The sequence below is a fragment of the Poecile atricapillus genome, chromosome 25 (assembly GCF_030490865.1).
Source record: "Poecile atricapillus isolate bPoeAtr1 chromosome 25, bPoeAtr1.hap1, whole genome shotgun sequence".
In the NCBI taxonomy this organism is placed as follows: domain Eukaryota; kingdom Metazoa; phylum Chordata; class Aves; order Passeriformes; family Paridae; genus Poecile; species Poecile atricapillus.
This window is the reverse complement of record NC_081273.1, coordinates 7136786-7164308: the sequence shown is the minus strand read 5'-3', so window position 1 is coordinate 7164308 and position 27523 is coordinate 7136786. Positions and strand designations below refer to the sequence as shown.

At 49.2% G+C, this 27523-nt stretch overlaps 2 protein-coding genes across 4 annotated transcripts; one reads left to right on the top strand and one right to left on the bottom strand.

The window, feature by feature from the left end:
* Positions 1-1479: 1479 nt before the first annotated feature.
* On the bottom strand, positions 1480-21477 carry C2CD2L (C2CD2 like). Of its 3 annotated transcripts, none has more exons than XM_058857131.1 (14): positions 21262-21477; positions 18630-18725; positions 18133-18252; positions 16059-16169; positions 15094-15207; positions 14356-14473; positions 14063-14186; positions 13471-13535; positions 12459-12586; positions 11979-12150; positions 10526-10627; positions 9748-9881; positions 8966-9248; positions 1480-7558 (listed from the first exon to the last, which is right to left on the bottom strand). In XM_058857131.1, the coding sequence occupies exons 1-14, from the start codon at positions 21469-21471 to the stop codon at positions 7338-7340; spliced, it is 1998 nt and encodes a 665-aa protein (XP_058713114.1). In that variant the 5' UTR covers positions 21472-21477; the 3' UTR covers positions 1480-7337. The 3 variants fall into 3 exon arrangements, with proteins under 3 accessions (XP_058713114.1, XP_058713115.1, XP_058713113.1); XM_058857132.1 differs by having other exon boundaries at positions 21304-21477; XM_058857130.1 differs by lacking the exon at positions 21262-21477 and adding an exon at positions 20051-21224.
* Positions 21478-21943: 466 nt separating this feature from the next.
* DPAGT1 (dolichyl-phosphate N-acetylglucosaminephosphotransferase 1) lies at positions 21944-27063 on the top strand. The gene is made up of 9 exons (XM_058857133.1): positions 21944-22105; positions 22183-22303; positions 22389-22602; positions 23146-23292; positions 23424-23508; positions 23970-24158; positions 24755-24842; positions 25194-25349; positions 26498-27063. Exons 1-9 carry the CDS (start codon positions 21951-21953, stop codon positions 26561-26563), a joined length of 1221 nt encoding a protein of 406 aa, XP_058713116.1. The 5' UTR covers positions 21944-21950; the 3' UTR covers positions 26564-27063.
* Positions 27064-27523: the final 460 nt, after the last annotated feature.

Sequence of the window (27523 nt, the reverse complement as noted above, 5' to 3'; positions counted from 1 at the left end):
GCAGCGGGAGCGCTCCCGGCCCGGCCCCCCCCGCTCCGCCAGCCCCGAGGCCGCGGCGGGGCCCCGAGCCGCGCTGGGCGCCCGCGTCTCCCTCCTTCCGCTTCCCCGGCGCAGCAGCTCCGATCACAGCGGGTTTTTTATTTTAGCTTTACTCTCTTCCAGAGGACGAAGAGGAACCCGGCTGCTCCTCGGCTGGCTCAGAGGTCCCAAATGCCAGGGGTGGCAGATGGCTTCCCCACCCTGCCCAGTTAAGCCCGGGAGAGCTGCAGCAGCATGGAGGGAGGGCAGCGGTGCAGTCGCTAAGACGGGAGCAGGGGGAATTGACAGCTGCCCCTCCTCACCAAAGGTGCCCTTGGGCTAGTTCTCGGGCCTGGAGCCCTCCCAGCCCCCAGATCCTCAGCCTCTGCTTGGTACCAGCAGGCAGGAGCTGCTAAGCCCCCAGGCACCTCCTGCAGGCCCTGAGCTGCAGCTCCATCCCCTTCCCCCATGGCATTTACCCAGCTCCAGCCTCAGTATTTCCATTGCCCCACATTGCTTAGGCCTGACTCCAGTGCCAAGGTCTTTAGTCCACACCCTGGGGCTTTATGTCTCCACTGGCCCCACAACTGGTGTTTCAGCCCCAGCCCCACAATCTTTACTGAATTAACATCAGCTATCCAGCAAAAAAGCCCCTGAAGTAATTAATAAATAATATTTAATAATTATTTATCAACAATATTTAATTAATAGATTAATAAAGCTAAACAGAAAAATATATCTTATTAAAAGTAATTATCATTAATAATAATATTTTTATTATTTTAATAAAACGAGCAAAACAAAATCATGTAATAAAGAAAATCTTTAATATTTTAAATAAAAGCAAAATACAATAATAAAATCGCAAAAAACCCAGCTTTGTTCCCGATATTTTGAACATTATCTTCAATCCAGAAACTACGAAATAGCTCCTCTCTGTGTCGCAGTAGCAGCAGCTCGTCCCCCTGTGCGACTCCAGACCCCGCACCCGCCTCCGGCCGCCCGAACAGCCCAGGGCGTGGCAGAAAGAACTGGCCACGACCGGCCCCGCCGCCCCAGGACACCGCCGGCCCCCAGATGCTGGCCCCGGCAGACGCGGGCGTCGCGCCCGAGCTCACCGGCGCTCCCCGGATCGGCAGCCGCCGGGGTCCCGTCCTGGCGCTCCCCGGATCGGCAGCCGCAGCTCCCGCCGCCGCTCGCACCTCACCGCCGAACTAACGCCCGCACCCCTCCAGCGCACGCTGTTTGTGCCCCAGGGCCGGCCAGCACAGCCGATCACAGCCCGAGGCAGCGCCGGGCCCGCCGATCTCAGCCCGCCCGTTCCCGCCGCGCTCGACTCCGCGGCCCCCCGCTGTCCCCTCAAGCCCCGCTCCCGCGATCCCGTCTGCTCCCCGCCTTCTCCCTGTTCCCCTGGGAGAACCAATGGCCGGGACCTGAACGGGGAGCCCCCGCCCACCCTTCCCAGGACCCAACAGCACCTGCCGGGGCTGCGGCAGCACGGCTCCGCCGGATCCCAAAGCGACAGCGGCCGCAGCGGCGCCTCAGCACAACGGGGGAGCGGGGCCGGGCTGCCTGAGGCGCTGGGCCGCGACTGAGCGGGCAGAGCTTGGCGGGACCGCGCCCGGATTCAACGGGCGGCTGTGATTGGCCAGAGCGGAGCGAATCTCTGAGCCTACCCCCACTGTGATTTCAGCTCCCCGCCCCTCTACAGTGCTCCGTTCGTAATTTAAATGTTTCGGGCTGTTACAGACCCTTACATCCGTATACACGGTTTGTCATCATTTGAGTGGGAAAATTTTGGGGAGACAGGGACAGGCTGGAGCGAAACTCACAGCACTATAATAGGTATGAAGTCAGACTCCGGTTTTGATTTTCATGTGGTTTAATAAGGTAACAGATTTAGCCATTATACAACAATAGAATTATTCTTTGAGATTTATAAAGGTGCAAGATCTTAGTCATATGTAGCTTTATTTTCATTATTAGCTACACAGTTCCAATTCTTTCCCACCTGAACAATAGGTCAGGGGTCAAAACAATCCATCCAGACAGAAAGCATCAAAGTACAAAAGAGCACACACAAGGAGGGGTGCTAATTCAAATTCCATGTTGGTATTTGGTCCAGTACCTTACAAAGCAAGGAAAGGTGACGTGGAGCAGTCGTGCCTGTAGAAGGAGCTGCGATATCACAAGCACACCTTTGCCGGAAGTTTGACCACCACTGGGACTGTTACTCCACCCTGAGACTCACTGTGACCCTGCAGTAGGGGAGGTGGGATAGAGAGAACAACACAAAAAGAGCACAAACGACAACCCTCCAAAAACTCAAGCTTCTCCACAGCTACCCAGAAATTACTTCTCTGTAGTTTTAGCAAACAATGACCCAAGAGAAGCTATTGCTTCACTAAAGCCAAAAAACTTAACAAAAACATTTGCCATACACTCAGGTCTAGTCTAAAAGTAGCACGTGCCTGTCACTGAACTTGCTCTCCACCCAAGCAGTCTCCCCTCGCTCTTCCCCATTTCAGTCAAGCTGCCTAAAACCACACCCTCAACTGCATAAGCAGCACGAGGGTGCTTGCAGGGGCAGGAGTTGGACTTGCTTGCTCTGGTCTGCCCCTGCAGAAATCTGCGCAAGAGATGGGTATGAATGCTACAGAAGCTGGTATGGCCACTCTCCTGTCCCATCTATCGGCACTGTCATCCTCAGTCGCTTTGCACCGTTACCGGTATAGGCATTTGCAGAGTATGCTCTAATTGTAAGCACGTGCAAATACACATCCATGCACCCAATTGCTCTGGCCTCAGACATCCATCGTGCAAAATCCTATGGCACCCTCGGAACACTGAGGTTTTGAGGTTCTCTATTTTTTCCTTCATCTATTTTCCACTGACTCAAGAGGATATCTCTCATGGGCCAACACCGAGGACTTTGTGGATGACACGACTCCTAAACAGCATTGCCTAAGCATAGAGAGAAGATGTATCCAGACAGAAATATACTGACAAGCATACTTACAGCTAGCGTAAATCTATTTTCTTCAGAGAAGTAAAAATACACAGCATAGGTAAATTCTAGTAAATCTGTTCAGCCAAAATAGGAAACAAACAAACAAAACAAAACCCACAAACAAACAAGAAACCCCCAACAAACCAAAAAACCCTCCAAGCAAACCAAAACAAACTAAACCCCAAAACAATCCCAGCAAAATGCCTACTTTGGCTTCATTTACAAGTCACTGCTCTGTTTGTGCAGCAGCACAAACACAGCATCTGGAACACAGGCCCTCATATGCAGGTTGAAGCCTCCATGCATTCAAGCCCACTGCTCTGCTGTTCCTCTTCCACCATATATGTGGTCAAGGACCAATTTCACAAGGTGCAAATAGTGAGCCTACCCTGAGACAACAATCTGCCAACTGCAGATCATTCGAGCTTAAAAAGTTTGATGGTGGCCTGCGCCATTCATGGGGTTCTGCCGTTGTGTGGTCCCAGGCATTATGAAATGCAACAGAGCGCACGGCAGCACCAAGGTGAGGGCACAGGTATCTGGAAGAACTTAAACAGGGAAAGTAGATTTCAAATAGCATTTCTTCTGTCCTAAAGCCAGAAACACAAGTGGGGATTAAATACAAAAGAGGTTTCTTAAAGCAGCCATTCTATGGGGGGAAATTCCCAGGGACTTCGTCTTTGCAGCTTCTGGAGAACAAAACCCTATGTGACCTTCTCTTTCCATCTGAGATTAGGACAGACAAATCGTCGCTCACACCAATAATCACACCTCCACCACAAGGTGGATTCATTACCATTCATGCCTTTGAGAAACCAGGAAGAGCCACCTGTGCTCTCATAGTCAGGACTAACAAAACCAGCACCTACTGCCTGGGGGATGAAAACATCTCTGTGGGCCAGAGGGACAGCCGTGTTCAGGTAAGAAGAGGAAAGACCAACACAGTTAATGAGAAGCGTATCAGAACCAAAAAATTTCCAATGCACACAGCAGACCCATGCCCCGATATCCCTCTGTTCCTCAGACAGCACTCTTGCCAAACATCCCGCACTTACAGAGAACATTGAAGAGAAGCTAAAAGGTTACCGTACCACTCCTAGGCTGCAGGACTTTGAGAAGCAACGAAGTATCAGAGAATACATCTCCTCTAGGGAACACAAGCAGATGTAGGACCTAAGGTCTGGGGATGAGCTGTCAGCACTTGACAGCATCCCTTTCCTTTGCAAGCTGTCTAACCAGATATAGATTTGCAGCACAATTTACTGTCTGTGGAAAAAACACTGCTATAAATTCAAGGGAAGATATGCCCCTACTGGCATGCTTCCCATGTGCCATTCATTTTGCCAAACACAGTGCAGGCATCTTCTGCCACACCAGGTTCAAAATCAAAAACTGTACCTCCAGTGCAAGTCACTGGCAGGCCAACAAACCTGGAACAAAACAGGCACGACGCCATGGACCTATGACAAGAACTGCCCATTTAACATGGCTAGAAAGGGTCCCCAAGGCCAGTGAGTAACTCGAGCTTCTGTTTTACTCCCTTTCCTACCTCCTCCTCCATGCCAGACCAAAATACGCTGGTCAAGAATCCACGTATGTGTTTGTCTGACAGAAATTCTGCCTTTCCTGCCTCCAGTCTACAGTGACAAGGACAACACTGGCTAGCCCTCACAGTCCTCCTTGTGTACACAAGCCTCAGATCCCTGATTCTGAAAAGCAGTGGTGACCCTCAGTGTTCACCTGCAGCCACTCTGCACCAAGACACCTCAAGCTGCTCTTACAGTTTAAAGAAAAGAACACGGGACTATGAAATGAGACTCATGGCAGGTCCTTGATTAACCCACAACTGAAGAGCCACAGGCTCTTCCACACACACCAGCATTGCTAGTGCAAGGCTTCAGAGTCTCTCACCAGAGAAGCGGTGCTGTCTGGGTTCAAATCTTCAAGGCTTAGTACCTTGAAATGGTGTTAAAACTAATAAATAAAATACGCAAATGGAACATAAAGTACTGTCACAGCTACAAGTCGTAAGGGGGTGGTGCAAGAGAGAATACCAAATTGAAACCAAACTCCAGCACTTTGGGAACAGGAGTGTGCCTGAGAAGGACAGCGCCACACGTGACAGCACTGCACCAACCCAGCAAAAGAAGGCTATTTGAAAGCAGTGGCTGGATTGCTACAGGAAAAGCTACAGATGCCCAAGTTCCAATGGCACTGTAGTGCAAACCAGTCACTCGCATCAAGGAAAATGATCCTCAGTGACAAACAGTGAGTTCTCTGACATCCGTAGTGCATGGAACTGTAAACAAAGCCACGGTGACGTGCAGACAAGGAAAAAAACAAAGGATAAAAGACGTGACAGAGCTTGGGGACAACAAAGACTCCCAGACCGAAACAGATGTAGAGATTCCTGGTCAGTCAGCTGAACCAACAAGATTTTTTGGATTGATACATGCCCAGTCATGTGAGGAATTGGCAAGAAAAACAGCCAAGAGTCCCTCCTGCTAGCACACACTAGCACTTTCAATTACAGCCCTTGGTAACTCTGGTCTTCCCCATCTGTACAAACATGCAAGAAACAGCCACCTGTAAATTCTTTATCTGCAGCACACCAAACACGTTCTGGTTGTTGGAAATGGCACATGGCAGCAGTATCAGCAAATCAGGAAGGTTTGTCCTTCCAAGAAACACATTTCATCCGTGTCATCAAGAGAGCTGCTTTTTCAGTTGGCAGCATCCTGCATAAGGAAGTGCAACAGACACGACCACAGGAGATACCCTTAACGGAAGAGCAGAGCTAGAGAATCCAGTCAGGCCTGGGAAGCAGCTCTTCTGTGAGGTTTTTCCTCCCCTCTGTCACACCTCCTTAACTCAACAACCCACAGGAGAGCAGGAGGTTTCTCTCAAACCAGGCACGTTGGCAGGGCATGAGTGTTTCTCCAAAGAGCATTGTTATGTGCTATCTGAAGGGAACTTCTAGGGATATTACAGATAAAATGTGTACAGGCCAGGAGACCGGACAAATGTTTCTCTAGAAAGACAGTCTCCTCCTGCACAGGGATTCTATTATCCCCTGCACACCTCTCGCTCTCTGCAAATACCTGCTGCAGAAATGCCCTGTTTGAATGGGGTGGATCATGTTTGCAGGAAGAAAGGAAATGCCAAATGCAATCCAGAAAGATTCCCTCTAGTAAAGGAAACCCACCTGTGACACATGTAAACTCTTGCCTCCTTCTGCCATGTGCCTTCAGGCTCCCCATCAGACTGCCTTTCGCTACATTCTTTGCCTTATTCCTTGCCATCCATCCCCAGCACAGTGCCAGTCCTCGTCACGAGAACCATGACAGCTTGAGACTGGATGCTTGGCAGGTCTGGAAGACAGCCTGGCAGCCCTTTGGCAACATCCCCACCACCCCGAAGAGTAAGGAATCTGCTCTTACAATAGCTGGTATGTGCATTCAGTACAGGACCTTCCCTGTTCAAGAACACAAATGTGGAAAGAGTGAGTGTTGTGTCACAGGGTGGCTTCACAGGGTGGCAGAACCAACAGCACTGACCGGGCACTCTTGCAAGGGCTCAGGCTTCTACAAAAGTTTGTGCAGTGGTTAAAGCTTCCTCCTCCTTCTTAGAGACTTCTTCCTTCACCAACACAGCACAGAAAAACACGGGGTCCTCAGTGCTGTCTGAACCAGAGACTGCTCCAATGGCAAAGCCAGATAGAGGACCACAACTCTGACAGCTGACAGCTCTCCTCTGACAGCTCATGACCCAGGAATGCATCACCCTGCAGCGCACCTCAGATTACAGCCTCTGCACCAAACACAAGCAATAATAGTGTTTAGATCATCAGTGACTGCATCATTCTCTGCCACTAGAAGAGCTGAGTGAGGCTACATCTCACACTTCTCAACACTGTAGCTAACCCAGTAGTTTCTTGATTTTAACTCTGAAGGTTGCCATTTGAGAGACCTGCCCCTGTTTCCGTGAGGCACCTGATGATGCCAAACACCTAAACACACGGACTCACTTCTGCAGTTCCTGGGACCCCCAGGGGGATTAGCATGCCACCTGGATTTTCTGGGCGAGCACGGTGGGGTGCAGCACGCAGAGAAGGCTAAGCCGAGGCAGCCAAACGGCCTAAGTCCCAGGCTTGCCACCTCCACTCCCCAAATGGCATAAAGCACTCGGGTGTCTTCCCTCAGCCAAGGCTGGAGAGAACTGGACTGCAAGTCACAGATACCATGGAGTGGGAAGACAAGAGACTAGAAAACAATCTCTAAGAAATCTTTCCAATGGGCTTCTCCATCCTTCAGTTCTCACCAGCTGATGTGTTGTCACTACCTTTGGGTTTGGATTTAGACTTGAAGGAGAAGCGTTTGATGAGGCGGTGAGAGAAGCTACCAGCTTTCCTTCTAGCAGTGGAGTTGGCAGTGACATTGGACAAGTCATCGTGCGACTGGCTCAGGCCCACTTCCTTCTGCTTGCTCCTTCTCCGGAAGATGAGCTTGGTACCGCTCCGAAGAAAACTAACTGTAGAGACAGGAAGGAGATGGAAACCACGATAACATCCTGCGCTGGCAAGTTTCAGGGACAGTAACATATCCAGCCATTCTCAGAGATGCAGCAGCCCTCTTCTGCAGTGAGTGGCAGAAATACACAGCACACTGACTAATCCCAGCTTCTAAACACAAGGCAGTGTCTCAGTTCATGATAGACTGCAATACCAACAAGCTGCCTCATTAAACATTCCGTCTCGTGACCCCTCTACATAAACTTCCTTTTACACAATGTCCTCCCCTCAGTGGAAGCGTGCAGCATTTTAAATGAAAGCCAAGACTCATATGAATGGAAAACAAGCGAGATCAACTGAACCTGAAGACCCTGAGAGGAACATATGAGAGGGAAAAGGCCTCTCAGACCAGTTTTTCTCAAGGGCACGCGGATTAACTTTGTCATCCAGCGCCTGGAACAACTGCCCGTGTTTTCATGACGTGCCCAGTCTGGAGGCACATAATGCCAATGGCTCCTTATGACTCTCACAAGCAGAAGATGGAGATGCCAATTGCTTTCAACCTCAGAAAGACACATCCAAAACCTGCACACTGTATAACACTACAATGGTATTTCCTACAGAGGCGGTTTGCTCTCCATTTTCCCTCTCACTCCCCACCCACTAGCTCTCTCAAGAATCTGGGTTGTACACCCTTCTACCCACCGACGTTCAAAAACGGGGTCTCCACAGCTCAAATCATACCTAGCTGTGACAGGGTACAACTCCCCAGAATTTGTCCCACTCTAATATTCTGAGTAATCAAGATTTTGATTTACATTTATTTTTGTAAGTCAGCAGCAGAGAAATCCAAGGTGCACCATCCACCTAACTGATAAATGTGTGGGAAGGCCAGGACAGGAGCTAGGTTGGGGCAGCCCACTCCATCATTTAAAAAAAGTGAGTTTGTGTGGGCATCTTACAGTACGACAGGTCAGGGGTACTAGCTGCTTTGATAGTAGCAGAGAAGGAAGGAGGGCAGTCAAGGCCCATACAATCCACACTGTTGGGCAGCCTCCACGTCCATACCACAGGTGGCCAAATTCAGAGGATAAGTCATTATTTATGGACATGCGCCTGATCTGGAGATCAGGGAGAGAAAAGGCGTTCTCTGTAATACACAGGCTGCACAGGGATCCCATCTAAGAGGGCACAGAAACTTAAAATGCTACAGGAATCAGACACCTACAAATGAAGGCATTTCGGGTCATTCCGGTGGAAAAAACACAAAAGAAAGGCAGGCTTTTCCAGACTCCATCATTTTGCTATGCCGAAAGGTGGCTGCAGACCCCATGCTTGGGGGTGGAACATGGATGTCACTTTGTCCTCGTGGTACAGCTAATGTTACGGGCTCATGCTAGCTACCCTACCTAACAGTTCATCCTTACCTTTGTGATCTTTCAAGCTCCTTGTCTCAAGGGCTCCCGTGGAGCCAGTTTCAGACTCGACATCTTCCACGGATGGTCTTTCAGAGATGTCTGATCGCGTTGTCTCATCCAGCTCCTGACTGTCCCTTTGTCCCAATGGTGATGCTTCCAGTGGCTGCGACAATTCGGTAATATCGTGCATCTGGTCAGCTGTGCCCTCTGCCTCAGAGTCCCCATATTCTGTGGCCTCCAGAGATGCAGCATAACCCAGAGAAAGTGCCATTTCGTCTTGAGCAATAGGTACCTGAAGGGGGGTTAGAGGGGCAGACAGACACGAAGACAGGATCAAAAGAACTGCATTCATCTCCCTACTTCCACCTATACCTACGTACGCACATGGCCCAGTTCAGATTATTGGTGCTAGATGGCACCGATGGACAATGGTCACTCTTTGGCTGAAATACACTGGACCGTGGCTGATTATAAAGTGTTCCGCTGCACGTCCCTCACTCCCACAGCCAAGTTCAAGGAGAACTCCTTATAGCCTCCACAAGGTTCAAAACCAGCTATGGCAGCCACATCTCTTTCTGCAGCTGCCCATTGTGAACTCCCACAGGCAGCTGCCCTGCAGACTGGCGAGGTACCTTTTAATGCTCACTGGGAAGCAGCGAAAGGCTTCCGATAAGCCAGTCATCTGTGCTGGAACCTTCCCACACTGGTCCCTACAGGACAGGTTAGTTTCACACACACGCCCCTAAAAACAACCTCCCAGACTGGAAATGCAGCTCCTAACTACCAGAGACCTTGGACACTCCTGAGATGATCAGCGTACTACGTTTTGTTGGTGTCTTCTTAGCAGTCTTGTTATTTGTCTCAGTTAGCTGCCTGATTGCCGTCTCGGCCACCGGATCCAACCCGTTGGGCATATGGCTATCCCCTGAGCACAAGAAAAATACCAATGCTTGGAGAAGCAATCTTCAGCAGAGGCAAAAGGTCGCTTTCTGACCGAAATGCCTGCAATAGGCAACTTACATGCACACGAACATAGCTTCCCCACCCAGAGTTTATGACAGACTTGTCCAAATAATCAAAATGAAGGAAGCTCTGTATAGCTAGCTCTTGGCTTTTTCAGGTACCTGACAAGTTTCATTTCCCACCAGGCATATAATTAAAATACACCCCTGCCCCCCTACCCCTACCTCCCCAGCCCTCGCTCAACATAGACTTCCAATAGCTTGCTTTGGCAGCAAACTGTCAAAACATCTGCAGTGCTCTGTTCCAGACATGATCAGAGCCCAAAATGCAGGGTGAGCAAAGTTCTTGGGGTCCAGATAGCCTGCAAAGTTCCTGTTGAGCAAGGAAACACTCGTAGTCATTGACTGGATAGTCAAAGGGGAAAGTCTTTTATCCCCCACATCACCACCACCAGCCTTCTGCCCCCAACTTCACTCAGGCACTTGGACATTCTCTGAAGCAGAAGAGGCAAGTGAGTTCAGGGAACTGCATTTAGACTGCCACTTTCTAAAACAGGCTAAGGAACACAGTTACTTCAGTAAGAGCCTCAAATTTCCAAGCACTTACGGCTACCGCTGGGCAAGTGGCCGTGAGGACAGCTGGTCTCCAAAAGCACTGTTGTCTTCCTTTCAGTCACTTCCACTTTGGAAGGCGACCTTGATGGTGAATCTTTACAGCAAAAGAGACACCGAGATACTGGTAAGTGGAAACAAAGCTTGCACGACTATGCTATCATACATACCATGTGCCCCCTACACACAACCCCAAAAAACCTCAAGCGAACATTCGGAGAGCCTGCAAGGCAGCTCTGTAAGGCTTTGAGGCAGCAAAGCAGTAAGAAGCCCACTGGGAAAAAATCGGAACCACAGAATGGTTTGGGCTGGAAGGGACCTTTAAGAACACTTAGTTTCAGCCAGACTGCCCTTAGAGCAGGTTGCTCCAAGCCCCACTCAGCCTGGTCCTGAACACTTCCAGGGATGGGAAAACTACAGCTTCCCTGGGCAACCTGCGCCAGTGCCTCAGCACCCCAAGAGGGAAAAACTTCCTAATGGCTAATATAAATCTACTCTCCTTCAGCTTAAAGCCATTCCCCCTTGCCTTATCACTGCATGCCCTTGTAAAAAATCCCTCTTCAGCCCTCCTGTAAGCCCCTTTTAGGTATTGGAAGGCTGCTTGTTATAATGTCTCCCCAGAGCCTTCTCTTTTCTTGCCTAAACAGCTCCAACTCTCTCAGCCTTTCTGCACAGGTTGGTGTTCCAGGTATGTGGCCAACTTAGCAGTCCTCCTCTGGACTTACTCCAACAGGTCCATGTCTTTCATGTGTTGGGGGGCCAGTACTCAAGGCAAGTACTCAAGTACTCTCACAAGAGTGGAGCAGAGGGGGAGAATCGCCTCTCTCGACCCGCTGGCCACGCTTCTTTTGATGCAGCTCAGGACAGGGTTGCCTCGGCTGGGCTGCAACCCTGTGAAGCAGGCGCACAGCAATACCTCATTCGTACAGTTTTCCAGCCCCACCTCTTGGAATATCCAGCCAAGGATGCCAGACCACAAGCAGCAACAACCCCTAGTAAGGCAGGTCAACATGCTTTTGGCTCCACATTCAGTATGTTCAACCTAACTTCTTTAGCAGTGAAGAAACTAGAGAAAGCATGGCTAAACACTCAGCCTGACATCACGCAGAGGTCATGTGGTGGCATATGCATTAGACCTCCTACCACCAAAAGGGTGTGCGAGAGGCTCATCCCTCCCTCACCTCCCCCCAGACCCAGAGCTGCGTCAATTCTCTCCCCTCGGGCTACACAAGAGTTTCCAGGCAGCCACAAAGACTCTAGGGGAACAGCAAGGATGCCTGTGTTCCGACCCACGCACCACAAGCAACAAGCGTGAACCTGCAATAACCGGATGTGATGGCTAAACGGTTTTGCTGCTGCCTTCATGAGCAGCCATGGGAGTATCGCAGCTAAGTCTGTCCTGCTACAGGAGCCACCTGTACAATACACCTGCTGCTGCGCAGCCTCACCCAGTTTGCAGTCTGCCTTGGGCCGGGACTGAATTGTGGTGACAGTAGTCACAATGGTGCCATCAGGCATGATGGTCCGGTCCATCTCCACCTTCTTAGTGGGGGTGATGCTGGTTCGCAGAGATGGGGCGTGTGGAGCATTCAAAGATGCAGGAGACTCCTGGAACAGCAGCTATAAAGAGTAAAGCACTGCTCAGAGGGGCGCTCTTCTTCCCAGATGGAAAGGCAGGCATGTTTGGGCAACAAAAGCTAGGGCTCTGGGCACCACGGAGCCATCCCCAGTACAGTATCAGTTCAATAGCGGGAGGCTCAGGGACCGAGGGTCAGATGACATCCACCCCTCCATGGCGTAAGGGTCTGCTAGTCCTCTGTGCCAAGCTCAGGTCCAAACATGCGTGTCTCCAGCTAGAGGCTCACGTTATGAATGCTTCCGGAGTGTGCGTGTGTGCAGAGCTTGTGGGGTCATGAGCTCTGCATTACCTCCAATGTAATGGCAGCTTCAGCTGTCAGTGACTGTCCAGCTCCCGGGGCCAGTGAGCAGACCTGTCTCCCAGATGGTTGCTTGCCCAAAGAATCTATCAAAAGCGTGGCATATGCCAGCAGCACATCTGCAAGAAGGAAGAGTAAAAGTGGAACACTTTGCATGACCTCAGCACTGTTGCCCTAAGAACTAAACCTTCTAATCTTGTTTTCATAGTTTCTAGCCACTTTCCCAGGAAAGTAACTATAAACATAGATGTTTATACATTCCATTAAAGAAATGTCTTTTGATGAATGTTTCTCACGACCAGTGTAGTTAGGAAAGAGGTAACCTAACTATCCAATCCCTAGTCGTTATCAAAAATCTATAACTACGGAAACCACAAAATAAATCACTCTCTTTTTTCTATCACACATTGAGCTGTGTCTGTGTGAATCACTCCGTGTCCAACGGCAACACAGCACCTCGCACATCTCCAAGGTAATCTCTGCTTTAGGGAAGCAGCCCTATGGGCCAACACAGCAGATCCCCACAACTCCGCTAACTCCCGAGTTCAAGAAGGAGAAGGGGCAGGCAGTGCTCTTGCACTCCTCTTTAACAATTCAGGTATCAACTCCCTTTAAAAGGGGACCACTGTGTGGCCTCCATCAAAAATAGATGCTGCAGTTAGTCCCCGACTGAGTACAAAAGAATAGTTAAGAGCCTTATGCAAAGCTCTCCTAACACAAGAGGCAAAATTCCGCATGCCTCTCCCTGCTTCAGAATGCAGACGGGCAGGCCACAGGAACCTCCTGATTCAAAGTCAGCCCCAGACCGTTTCGGTAAGAAGAGAACCCAGAGTTACTTCACCCAGTCACAGAAGCTCACATAAAGCTAAATATGAAAAATCCTTTGCAGAAGTCATCACATGTTGTACCGATAGAGAACTACCATGAGCTTAAAGCACAGTGAGTCCCTTAGGCATTTTTGCCTCTCCATCTTACAACCCAACTAATGGCTGCTCATACTCACTTCCCCCTCCATCGCTGTTCCCCAGCACCTGTAGTTTCAGTTCTTTGCTTCTAGGTCCCAACTCCCTGTTGAAACCAAAGACGGACTGGTATTAGGCACTCCTTTTTAAAATGGCCATGGAGCAAACAACTGCATTCTTTATCTTCCCTCCCTCAAATGTCACACGCCTCATCACTCTCTCCAAAGTTTCAGTAGCATGCACTACCGTGGAGGACATGACTAGAGCACCAAATAACACGAATGAGAACTACCCTGCAGAGCTGTGTAGGGCTGCCAGTGGAAGTCGAGAGGGCAATCCCTCTGGAAGGCTGTTTATGCTACAGCCCCATTGCACCTCCTGCACCTACAATCAGCGTTTCTGCCCATCCAGTTAAAACACAGAGCGTTCAGTGAAGCAAGAAATATGTATGTGAGCTGGGGCAAAATGCCAGAATCAGCAGTCCAGCACAGGGGGATCACAAATGGACACTGTCCCGTGGTGCAGACTTCACCTCAGCAGCATGCACATCAGTTACTGCAGCATGGCAATGTTACCCAGAGACTGTGCCGGTCCACCTATGCTCTGCCAGCCAGAAGGAGAGCAGACACTTACAGAAGGAACTCGTCATTCCATTCCATCTCTCCTACAGCACCGACACTGCCACCTGTCATTGGCCTCGTCCACTTCTGCTGCGGGGGGCTGTCTAGCTCCGCCACGCAGCGTATCTCCCCAGTTCCTGCAACAGAGAGACAGAGGGCACATGTGCACTCATCAACAAGAGGCAGTGTATCGTCAGGCAGATGGCCCTCTTTTCCATTCAAACGCACCCAAAACATCCACTCGTTCCAATCCTGCCACCTGCATGCTTGGCCCTGTGGGTCAGCAAGGGAGGTTTTCACACTTACCTCCCTTCCCCTGGCAGCCCAAGTTCAGCACTCGAAGATTCCGGAGCAACAGCTTAGAACCCAGAGGGGCTGCTGCTACTCCAGACAGGGACTCTCGAGTCAACTTATTACCGGGTACCTGAGGAATGACAAGAGCAAGACCGATACCTTTATCGTTCACTTGCCAGCAGACAGCAGCAAGACGGATCATCCTTGTATCTATTAAGTAGCTCCTCACACCAACACAGGGGAATACCCGCAAGCATCAAGGAATGCTTGCAGGTATCCAAAGCTACTGACCTCCAGTGGGCCCTCGTGTTATTTCAGATGAGAAGTTTAAGGCAGACAGAAAAGAAGACAGGGAAGTACAAGCTCGCTGGCTACCAGATCGTCAACTGATGATGACAAAGCATGGGCCATTCCACACCTGCAAAAGCTGCCCTGGACAGAGCCTTGGTGATCAGAGTAAGGGCGACTGCCAACGGAGAGACGTACCTCAGGCAGTCCAGCTCTGCAAGCACATGGCTGACGATGAGCATTCAAGAAAAAAAGTGGAAGGAGTTGCCCTTGGGAGCAATTTCTAACTATCCCTATGAGTCATGTCACAGTACCCAAACTCCTACGACAGAACAGGCCAAGATTCAGCTGTTGTCCAGAAGTGAAACTCAACCCTTGGTTTCCTGCCTGACCCTCAGCCCTCAGAAGTGTCTTGGGGGCCTGTGTTTGAGGCACAAGAATGACATGAGAAGAGTGACTTACTGCACTGGCTCCAGTTGTGCAGGCTATCAAATTCACCATCATGGCTGGCTTCGTGCTGACAATGGTATCCTCAATCAGATCCTTTATAGTGGACAGATCCGCTCTCCCTTCATCCTTCTCTCCGTAAATCAAGAGGAAATACAGGAAAGTCATTAAAAAAAAGGACACCTTTACAGCTCCACCTGCCTCTCAAGACTGCTACACAGTCATTCTCCCAGTAATAACCTCCTAGATACTCTTCCCATATTCCATACCCATCCTCCTCGGTGCTTAAAGCTTCTGTGTAGCAGCTCAGGCAAACGCAAGCTTTCTAAATGTGACAAACTAAGCCTCTACTTCTGTACTTTATCTAGTGTAAATTTTTACAATACAGCTTTTATAGTCTGTCACATGCTCACCACCTCAGGAGATAGTGCCAACACACTTTTGGGAAAACAGCAGAATTCCTGTATCTACTCAGGAGAAAGTAACAAAGGTGTCAATAAAACAACGAATCTACCAACCTATTTGGATCATGGATGTGCAAGCACATCCACATTCTGTTCATTAAACCTCTAACCTAGGGATTCCCCACATTAATCTCTTAAATCTTAATTAATCGCTTCAAAAAAACCCAACCAAACTTAACCAACATAACCAAGCTAACACAATAACAAAAAGCAAACACCACCTCACACAAAAAAAGTGGCAGCTTGTTTTGCAGCTCTACGTCTGACAACGGCAGGAGGAACCTACATAGAAAGCCTTCAATAGATACTGGTACCACCTCAGTCCTCTTGAGGATGGTGTTTTAACACAGCTGAGCTAGTATTGATTCCAGGATGAAAGAATCCCCTCCACTGCCTTAAAGGGCCATGGCAGTGAGTTGCCAACCCTTCTCCTCCACAGCAACCTGCCTTCTAGCTGTTTCTGCTCCTTACTCCCTTCCTCCACTCACAGTCAGCCTCTCACTGTTGGCCACTCACCTCAGGAAGCTCAAGTCGTGGAAGAACCAAAAGGTCCAAGTCTGGTCTGTCTTTGAATGTCCATGACACTAGGAGACCCTCATTCTGTATCTCCTCCAAGTGGATCTCCACCTGGCCCAGAACAAATATCCACAGTTAGAAACTGTTTCTGTTTATACTAGGTGATTTTTGCCCCATTCCAAATTCAGCGACTGAAAGGCCCTCACGCCAGTGCAACAGTAAAAACCAGAACATAAGAACACACGTACTCCCAGACTGACAGGATGAAGCAGCTGCAGAAGCCTCAATGCTCTATAGTGATATCTGGCTTCCTCACTGCTGTTGGATGCCCAGGCACCACCAGAGAGAAAAACGATCTGTTATTTCTTTGACTGAAGAAAAAGCCTGCAGTACAATGCAAAAGTGCCCAACTGGACACCAATACATAGGATATTTACTGAGCTACATACATCAATTAGGTATTGTCAAATGTAAGCACAACTATTTATAAGTTAGCAATGCATCTCTAGGAGATAATCCTCAGGCTGAAGACCCATTCGGGTCACCATTAGGCTGCAACAACAAACCAGACTGTACACCATCCTGTAGTTTAGGTGAAGTTAAAAAAAAACTGTCCATAAAAGCATCATTAAAAATAATGCATAAATAAATAAATAATAAATAAATAAAAATAATGCATAAAATAAAAGCATCATAAAAGCATGTGACAGACAGAGGCAGAACCACACAGGAACTGAACTGAATTGACCGTAGAGCACTACTAAAACCTGGGTAACGAAATTCAACATAGTTCTCAATTGCCAGGTTGACATTTACTGACAACACAGGTCATCGGACAAAAGCAACAGATATGAGACACAGCGGTCACGTAAGAAACCAAAAGGAAGTGTGCAGAATAGACAGGGCACAATTGGGAACACAGTACTTGAAGTATTCCAGAACACAGGCAGGCATGCGCTAATCTATCCGGCATTTCATAAAGCAGCGGCAGCAAGACCTCAATTAGAATACCACATGCAACTCCTTAAATGAACAATCAACCCAAAACTTCACCAGGCGCAGACAAGGAGACCTAGAAAATGCCAGTAAGTAGAGGAGCAATCGGATGAGATGTGAAAAAGGGGACCTCTCAGAGATGAAAAGCAACTGCAGCTGCCCAGAACTAGATTGGCAGCAGGCACACTACATGCTAAAGAGAGAGGAGGTCTCTGGAGCTCTGGATCTCTGGAGGAGATGACAACAGAACAGAGGTACAAAATCAAACTAGAATGACCTGATAAAAATAGGCTGAAAATTTTCATAAAACTTCTGAGAGCAAAAGAGTTCCAGAAGAAGCTTCAAACTGCCTGCAACAGCATGGGATTGGTTTCTGCTACCGCTGAGTTACTTCTAATTTTGCCGTGTCTATTTTTTCAATTTTTTTTTTTTTTTTTTTGGTGCATATATGAGCACACTGCCTCCAAGCAAGGTATCATCTCCAGTGTTACGTCCTTCATCATGATGGAAACAAAACCACATTCCAGAGAATCAAATCCAGCCGGAAAGTAACTATGGAGTTACCACCCATTGTGATTTCAGAGCTTTTTTGCTGGGAGAAGCATCTCCGATATTCAACGCCCAGAAAAAGCTGTGTTGTGCTCTGGTGAATGTAATGAGGGGAACTGACAAGCCCATAGATTTCTTTTTCACACCCACTACCAGGACACCACACTTTCATATATCCACAGGACATACCTTTCCCCTTCCATTATGCCACAAGAGGAATTGAATTCTCTGGACGTCTCACTTCTTAAATACCCACTTCAAAGCCAGTACAGAATGCTGCCACGTGTCAAAACTCTCTAGGATTTCTTACAGCTATGTTTCATAGCCAAAACTGCAGATGAAGACTCTGAAGACAAGACTCGGCATGCAGATGGGGAATATTTGCCACCTCACCAAATGTTAGTGACTGCACACTGCTTCTTCCAGCCCAACAAGACCTTTATTTGTACTGAATCAGGTCCTCCTTCCTCAATCAGTGTGGGACTAGGTGGAGGAGTAAGGTCAATGTCTAACTTCTTATAACCCTTACCTGAGCCTGCAGTACAGCCAAAGTGACATGATACGTGTCCACAGAAACAGCAACTGGGGACTGCTGAGTAACAGAGACAGGGAATTTCACAGCTTCAGCTGACAGATGGCAGCACAGCACCTAAAAAGAAAAGATGAATTTACATCCTGGCAAGAGGCAGCTATGTTATTCTCACCAAGTTCCACAATGCAAACCTGACACTTCAGACCCCGTGCTGTGACAAGAGCTCTCTTCTGCTCTCCACAGTAGGACTCTGATGTTTGGGTTCGGCATTCATACACCCTGGCTCCACCAACGCAACTTCCCTCACAGAGCTCACCGATGTGCAGCTCCAGAGCCTCCAAACAGGAGACAGGCTTCCAAACTCCTTCAAATAGACCTCACCCAAAACCTGCTCAGCTCCACCACCTCCATCACAAAAGCCTCAGCAGCCTCTGTAGAACACACCACCAATGGAGAAACGCCACACTGTACAATTCAGAACAGCAAAGCCTTACCATGCTGTGGTCCAACTGTCCCTTGCATGTCACACAACTTATATTTGTGGCTTGTGGTAACTGAGGACCCTCTTCAAATATGATCTGCACTGAACTCTGCAAAGAGAAAACTCTGTTAGTTCCCAGAGCCACCCAATGTCAGGCTCCACAGACACTCCAGTCTGTTATCACAAACCAGCACCCAGAACTATCACACACTGTAATTCTACCCACCTCAGCTTGTCCATACAGAGAACGGAAACAAGGTGTCCAGTTAAAGCTTGAATTCACAAGCAGATATAAGCACCTCCAAGAAAGGCCAAATCTCATCCAGAATCTCATATAAGACAAAGTCCTCCTGGACAACTTCCAGACCTCGCTTCAGAAAACAGCTTTTAGACCCAGCAACTCACTGAGGCAGTGCTGCTTTCTGAGCAGACATGCCCCAGACAAGGAGCAGCTGCAGCAGAAACTGAAGTGTGGCCCTCCAGGGGCCTCCATGCCAATTCAGCCACCAGCTAATCTTCCCTTTACAGGAGTCCTAAATTCTGGAGCTTACACATTCTGGTCATTTTGTGAGAATCTCAGTAATTCAACACATGGCAGAAAAGTATGGTGTATCACATTTGGGAAACTGGCAACACTTTGACATGATGACTATTGCATTGTGATAAGAGGGGCATGGAAGCAGAGGGCAAGTTTCTACAGGGGAACTGGGGAAGCACTAAGCCCAATGGCAGAAGACACTTCACACTGAATCCAATCTAGAGTTTGCCACTGTGAAAAAGGGACATGCTTTTCCTATCTTGCTGGAAAACTCAAACACAAGTTTGCATCATATTCTTCAAGACTTTAACTGCTTTGTCTTCAAATATGTTAGCTTCATGCTAACCTTTTTTAGCTCTTGATTCTCCTATACAACTTAAGAGAAAGGTAACCCCTTCCCACTCACGCGACAGAAAAAAAACCGAGATCACAAAAGACCTTGGACTGTTTTGGACCACTGTTTCTGTGAGCATTAGGTCCCTGCCTTGCAGGTAACACAAGCTATAATGCAATTATTTCCACATGGAATCATCAAGGCATACTGTCCTTCGTGAACTTCAAAACTACAGCTAATACAATGGCAATACTGGGAGATTAAAGAAAATAAATACCAGAACATTTCGAAGAGCTTGCTGTGGAAACATCAGAGTGTTGCCCCAACCCGCATTAAACGACGCGTGGTAACCCGCTCCGCTCCCTCCGCGCTCGCACACCGCAGCGCACTCCCGCGCAGGCCGCGCTGAGCCGTCCGCACGGCTCCTGCTGTCTAAGGGCTCCTCCGGCCGGAGCGCCCTGCGGGGAAGGGCTGTCCCGACCCCGCGAACGAAGAGCAGGCGGGTGGGCCCGCCTCAGCTCGCTGCCGCTCCCCGCGCGCCCCCGCTCGTGCCCTGCCGTACCCCGTGCCGGCGCGCCTGGCTGTTGAGAGCTCGCACCCAAGCTCGCTGCCACTGCTCCCGTAGAGACCTAAGGGCGAGAAGCGCCGCGAGCAGCGCCCGGGCCCCGGCCTCCTCCGCCGCCGGTCCGCGACGCCGTAGCGCTCGCAGGGCCGTAGAACGCCAGTACTGCAGCAGCCAGGCCGCCACGGTGAGCAGCGAGGCGGCGAAGAGCAGCACCAGCGCGGCCCAGCCCAGGTCCGGCCCCATGGCACGGCACGCGGGGCTCACGGCGGCGCGGCGAGCATGGCGGGCGGGCTGCGGCGCTGCCCCGCTGGCAACACCGGGTGCACGTGGCCCCGCCGCAGCCCCGCGGCACCGCACGCGCACCCGCCGCCGCCGCCTCTTTCCTTCCGGCGCGGCGGAGCACGCGCGCCTCCCGCGGCCCGGCGGAGCCGCCCAAGCCGCTCCGCGCCGTGCCTGCGGGAAGGCTGTGGTACCCGGTCTGAACGGCAGGGGAACCTCACGGCTGCTGCCGGAGCCTTCTCTTCTGGGGGGCTGAAATAGCAAAAGAGCCGCGATCTGAAAGCCCAGCTCCCCACCGAGCTTTCCGATTAACGACGCTTTTCTCCTCACATCACGCTCTTTTCTGCCGGGAGTCATTGCCCTGTTCCCAGCAGGCACGCAGGACACACCAGCAAGGCGAAAACCTTTCCGTTCGTCTGCTCCCGATTGCACCACTCTCAAGCAACACGAATTTTGATCACCTCCCGACAGTCACAAACCAAAGTAGCAGCGGCCTCTGGCCAGACATGCTCCCCTGCACCTCTGTGCTGAGCTTTCCTCCCCGGCAGTACCATGCGCCTGCCTCAAAGTTTATTTAAAGTTTACAAGATCGCTTTTGCATACGTTCAACTGACAGCACAGCAGAGTAGGCCTCTCAACACAGCAGCAGCTCCCCAGGCGGCCAAAAAGCCATCAGAAAAATCAGATAAAGCCATCAAAACCTATTTCAGCTTGCCATACAGGTTCAGGGCACGTAAAAGTTCTTGCTGCTACCTAACTTCCTGCTCCGTCTCCCTTCTGCTCATCGACTCACACCTTTGTGAACATAACAGTGAATAAACATTGAGCCTATCCTGCCTTCCCCTCCCCACCGCCCAAAAAATGCCCCGAGGGCCCAACAGCAGTTACAGATTCCCTGACAATCAAAAATCTTCAGTAAGGTATTTTACTGAATTTTGCCGACATCTGAGGAAGCACGTGGGGAAACGAACCCGACGGCCGCTCGCTTTTCCGCTCGCGCATTCTGCACTTCGGCAACATGGCTCGCCGCCCCGCCGGCCGGCGGTGACCGCGCTGGCCGCGGCTCGCCCGCGGCCGCACACAAGCGCCGCTCCCCAGAGCCAGGCAAAAAGCTGTTCCGGCTGGGAGCCGTCGGTCATTCAGCACCGCCCGGTCCCACCCGCCCGCCCTCCGCTGCGGTTCATCCGCTCCCCGCGTGAGAGGAAGTGACGTACCTGTAAAACGAGCGGGGGAAGGGGGGGCTAAGGTGGCCATGGCGGTTGCGGGCATTGCGGGGCGGAGTCTGTGGCGGGGCTGTCCCTGGGCGAGTGCTGCTCCCGGCGCAGTTTCGGAGGAGCGCCGCGGAGGAGGAGGAGCGCCGCGGACCTTAGCACCGGCGACAGGCGCCTCTACACAGCCCTCTACGCGGCTGAAACCGCTACCGATCCTGGCCGTCGTGCGAGCAGAGCTCCGTGCCTGCGGGAATCTCATGCCAGTGCCAAAGATGGCGCCCCCGCCCCCGATACGCCGCGAGGGCCCCGCGCATCCGGCGCCGTCCGCGTAGCGCCCGGCCGGGAAGGGCAGCGCCCCCGTCCGGCCTCGCTCCGCGCCCTTGGCAGGGGCAGCGCCCGCCGTGGCCATGGCGGCCTGGCCTGCCGTGCCCCTCCTCATCAACCTCGGCGGGTCGCTGCTGGGCTTTGCGGCCACGCTCACGCTGATCCCGGCCTTCACACAACACTTCCTCGCCGCGCGGCTCTTCGGGGAGGACCTCAACAAGACCTCAAGGCGGCCCGTGTGAGTAGCGCTGCCCCCCGGTGCTGCCCCGCGGGGCCGGCCCGGGCAAGGCTGACTGTCCCCGCTCTACCTTCCAGCCCCGAAGCACAGGGCGTGATCAGCGGTGCCGTGTTCCTGATCATCCTCTTCTGTTTCATCCCCGTGCCCTTCCTGAGATGTTTTGTGGAGGAGCAGTGCGCGGCCTTTCCTCACGATGAGGTGAGGCTCGTCTGGTGCTGCAAGCGTGGCAGGCAGGGGCAGGGAGTGGCCACCGGTGACCGGGGTCCTGTTCTCTGTCCTGCAGTTCGTGGAGCTCATCGGTTCGCTCCTTGCCATCTGCTGCATGATTTTCCTGGGCTTTGCAGATGATGTTCTGAACCTGCGCTGGCGCCACAAGTTGCTTCTTCCTACCATGGCTTCTCTCCCACTGCTCATGGTTTACTTCACCAACTTTGGGAACACGACCATTGTTGTGCCTAAGCCCTTCCGGCTGCTGCTGGGCATGCATTTGGACCTGGGTAAGTTATGAATCAACAGAAACAGTCATCCACAAGGAGTCAGTGGAAGGGATCACATGAAGCACTTTGTGCTGCAGAGGGAGCAGACTAAAGATTTGCTTAAGTAACTAGTAAGAGAATGGCACTCCACCCACTGAACATTAGGCCGGAAAGAAACCCAGCATACATTCAGCTGTGCATAGACAGGCACCAATCATTTTCCCATGAACCTGCCAATACAGGTGAGTACTGGGGCACACAGCACATGGCTGACAACACCGGGAAGTTAGAAAGACAGAAAGGGCACTATAGCTGGCTGCCCTGTCACAGCAGTTTGCCGCAGTCACATATGTGCTGTACATACACGTACACTTGACGGCTAACTCGTAAGAGAGGAAGCAGTCTACTATGTGAGAGAGGAAGCTACCCTACCACTCTCAAAACTCACTGAGATTGTTAGGTAATAGGTTGTTGTATAAAGCAGGAAGCGAGCACTTCAGTGAATTGGTCTAGGGCCTGCTTTGCCTCCAAATACTAAATCATTTGGCTTGCTCTGATCTGCAGGTATCCTCTACTACGTGTACATGGGTATGCTAGCAGTGTTCTGCACTAATGCCATCAACATACTCGCTGGAATTAATGGAATTGAAGCAGGACAGTCACTGGTGATAGCTGCTTCCATTATCATATTCAACATTGTAGAGCTAAACGGTAAGGAAAATAACAAACATTTGTGGGCACAAAAAGCAAAGGGAGATTGAATTCTAGATTTCAGTAGCTGGTATTACTAAAAATGAACCATCTTGTCCTATCACAAACACATGTTTTTCTTTTTTCTATAGGGGATTATCAAGATGATCATATTTTTTCTCTCTACTTCATGATTCCCTTTTTTTTTACCACGCTGGGCCTATTTTACCACAACTGGTAAGAGGATAGACATTCAGAATTTGTTTGGAAGCATCCTTTCCCTCTAGTTTCTCCCTTTTTCAACAAACAAAACCACTTAACAATGTGCAGGTGGAACACTGGAGCGTAAAGAGGCTTCTTGCCAGAACCAAGAATACAAAGCATCGATGGAGCTGTAGCTTTTCTTTGTATTAGAACAATTGCGGTCACACCAGCTCACCCAAACACACAGGATACACTCTCTCCTGTGCCTCACTGGCTGTCTTTTCATACCATATTCTCCACAAGTAAGATGGTGGGTGCCAGTCCTGCAGTTCTTAGAATAAATACCTACAATTGTTTTTACTGTGTAGATCTGCTGCAGATACCCACTGACCTCTAACCTGCAATGTGGGCATACACTCAGTAGTTATAAATAGTCATTTTCGTGGCAACGGCAGTCATGTCAGACCTTTGCTTTTCTGCTCCATGGATTGCAGGTACCCATCTCGAGTATTTGTTGGGGACACCTTCTGCTACTTTGCTGGCATGACCTTTGCTGTGGTGGGGATCTTGGGACACTTCAGCAAAACGATGCTGCTTTTTTTCATCCCACAAGTACTCAACTTCCTCTATTCACTGCCTCAACTCTTCCACACCATTCCTTGTCCCCGTCACCGGCTACCGAGGTAATGTACCCAGTGACTTATAGTGGTACTACAGATTATGTCTTTTACCTCCAACACCAGCTGAGAAAGGTGGTGGAAGGTGCTCTTTTTAAAAGCCATCAAAATATGTTTTCTCTTTAAAAGACAGCAGCTCACTCTGTCAGCTGCAGTCAGATCATACAGTAGAGGTTTCTCAAAGAAGTGAACATTTCTGACCAGTCCACTCCTCAGATACAGAATGATTTTTAACATGATTCTGACCGACAAGATCGAGAGAAATTGACACAGGCTTCTTTTAATGCTGTGGCAGTGGGATCTGCTAAGATTTCATAGTAGCAAGCATTCTGTAGCACTCTGCCACATCAGCAATTCTCTCCGCAGATGTTAGATACTTCTATTTTATTCTTTAAACTACACAGCATATATTGGGGCTACAATGGAAAGGAGTCTTCTCTGCCCCACTTGAGGAGCTAGATACCAGCAGCTGTTGTTAAGTACATCAAGTTATTCCTGTTTCTTCCACCACTGGATTTCTTTCTCAGCTGTGATTCTAAGTCTGCTCACAAAGTGATCTCTCTATCTCTTTTTTTTTAATTTATTTTAAATGTTTCTTTTAGGCTTAATCCTAATACAGGGAAGTTGGAGATGAGCTACTCCAAATTCAAAACTAAAAGCCTCTCTGCCCTGGGAACAAACATTCTGAAGGTAATATGTGGAAAACATTCAAAATTCAGAAGCATTTTGAGGCAGTCATCAAGTGCAACAGAAACAGGATGGGAGAAAATGCAGAACTTTTGGGTTCAGTAGTTATTGACTGGCTCAAATCTGGAAGAAAGGCTGTTACCATCCCTCACAGTCACTCGACTGTGTTAATAATTGTTCTTTCAGAATAACCACACATAGAAGTGCCCCAGGACCATCATATCCCTGTCATGTCTTTTCAGTAAGAGCATAACCAGGATTTCAGGGCTGGTACAGCAAACGGTTCTTGAGCAAGACTAGCTAGTGAACACCAAACATACCTGGTAAAATAGCGTGCAATATTTCTTTCCTCAGGTAGTCAAGATCTTGCACTTAGTAGATGTGAGGAGTGGAACAGATGAAGATGGTGAATACACGGAATGCAGTAATATGACACTTATTAATTTTGTCATAAAGCTGATCGGACCCACCCACGAACGAAATCTCACTCTCCTGTTGCTACTCATTCAGGTCAGACAAAGGGTTCCTCCAGTAGAAAGATTTACTCTGCAATAGAAACAGATCCAAGCCAGTCTCAAGAGTTTTAAGGGGAAAGGGGAAAGTAAGATAGCATGCTCTTCACATAAGTTGAGCTGTGGAGCTTGGGGAGAATAAGAGGCTTAGACACCTCAAGGAGGAAAGAAATTGACACACACCTCCCTGTTCACTGAGAGCTTATAATAAAAAGTCAGAAGGTTAGCTTAACATTCACAAGGCACAAGTCATTGGTTACAAGATAAACCTGAGCACAGCAGAGTGCCTTGTCACTGACTAAAAACAGCCTTTTGGTATGTTGCTGTTTTTCAGTAATACCAAATAACAGTCCCAGAGTTACCTCCGGCAAGTGGACTTGTGTAAGCGTGGCACGTGGCTTAGTGGTCCCTCAGTCTGAGGGGCATGCGGGAGCATTTTGAAGCCACTTGTAGCACAAGGATATGTTTCACAGATCCTGCCACTACCTCTATTCAGCATGTGAATTCTCAAACATGGTGTAGTAAAAACACCGCTTTTTGAAAGGCCTGCATTGGTTAACTGCCCACAATAAAATCCTTCTTTTCATCTTCAGATTTAAGATAAGGGACTCTTATTAAGAAAGAGACAGCCAGATTTCGATTTGGGAGGAAGGATTTTCAGCGGAAGCCTGTTGAGGGCTCAGGCAGATGACATCGGGGATGGGAGAAGCCAGGAAGTACATAGCACGTACCTTGATCCCAGTCACCACAGAGAAGTGACAGCACCTTATTGTAGGGATGCTGAATTTCAGCTTTGACATAAGGTATTTTCCATTACAAACCAGGGGTTTTTATTATAATATAGGCTCCTTAAGGGAGAAGGAGTTACAAACATTTATCTCATCCACCTGTTCTTAGAATGTGAATGTGCGCAGGCACATGAAGAAATCTCCCACCGATACCTAAAATCCTCAAAGAGACAAGGTCTTTGGATAGACTTCTGCCATTTATCTTCCTATACATAAAAAAAAGTAGCCTTTTTGTTGCCGTTTTATGAAATGAGGCATGCTGGAAAGCTTAGCAAATCCATTTGGAAAGGAGAATTCCGATAGCCTGTAAACCATTCAACAGTATAATATTTCTGTTACGTGTCTGATTTTTACCTAGGTCCTTGGCAGCACGATTGCATTTTCGATCCGGTACCAACTAGTGCGCTTGTTTTATGATGTCTGACTGGACTGTCAGGAGCAAGGGAAAGAGTTCTACCTGCCAGTCCATTTTCTCCACTTGCTTGACCAAATGATTCAACTGATCTTACTCCCAACCTTCTGAGAACCTCAGAATACCTGTCAAAATGCAAGCAACTGCTTTGCGTGGGCTAGTTTTGAACTGGAATGTTTTTTGTGCACCAAAGGCTTTTGTCCAGTTCTGTGATGGAAAAGATTCACTGCTACTTGGACATCATTGTTACTAGGAATACCTTTTAGAGGGGAAGCAAATGACAGCACTCAGGGAAAGTGGGAAAGTTGGAATCTCTATACATCTAACAAAGACATTACTGCTCACTAAGAGAGAAAACAGCAACTTTAATTTCTGTGAGCAGAATGAGTAAACGAGACTCCATGCCTATCTTCTCCAATCCTGTTTTTGGTCCATGGACATAGAATGACACGTTATAACCCATACTCAAAACTCAGAGCGCTCCGAGAATAAAATAATTCATGGTACCCTTTCCCCTGCAGTGCTTTGCTTCAACAATATTGACATGCAGCGAAACTAGGTTATGTGACCCATCTCTACCTATCGACCCTGTTAGGCAGCTGATCATTTCTACAGTAGACTCCCTCCATTTTTATGGCTACTGAGAATGTTCCTGCTGATGACCTTTTAATTCTGAATACCTTTATTGTCTCACTTCCTCCCTGGAAGAGGACATGTCTGGAATAGGCTAGCAGAGTAAGGATCACCATGTCCTTGTCTTAATAGGGTATCAATAAGACCCTTAGATTAACATGGAACTAAGACCCTGCTGACTACCAATCCCTTTTCCTCAAATACAAATAATTCTATATATAGCGGTATTATATAGCGGTATTTAGCACCATAGTTCAACACAGAATTGCTTCCTACCTGACAGAAAAACAGAACAGCCATTGGAGTACCAGGTTACAGTCTTTGCAAGAGTAATGGTAG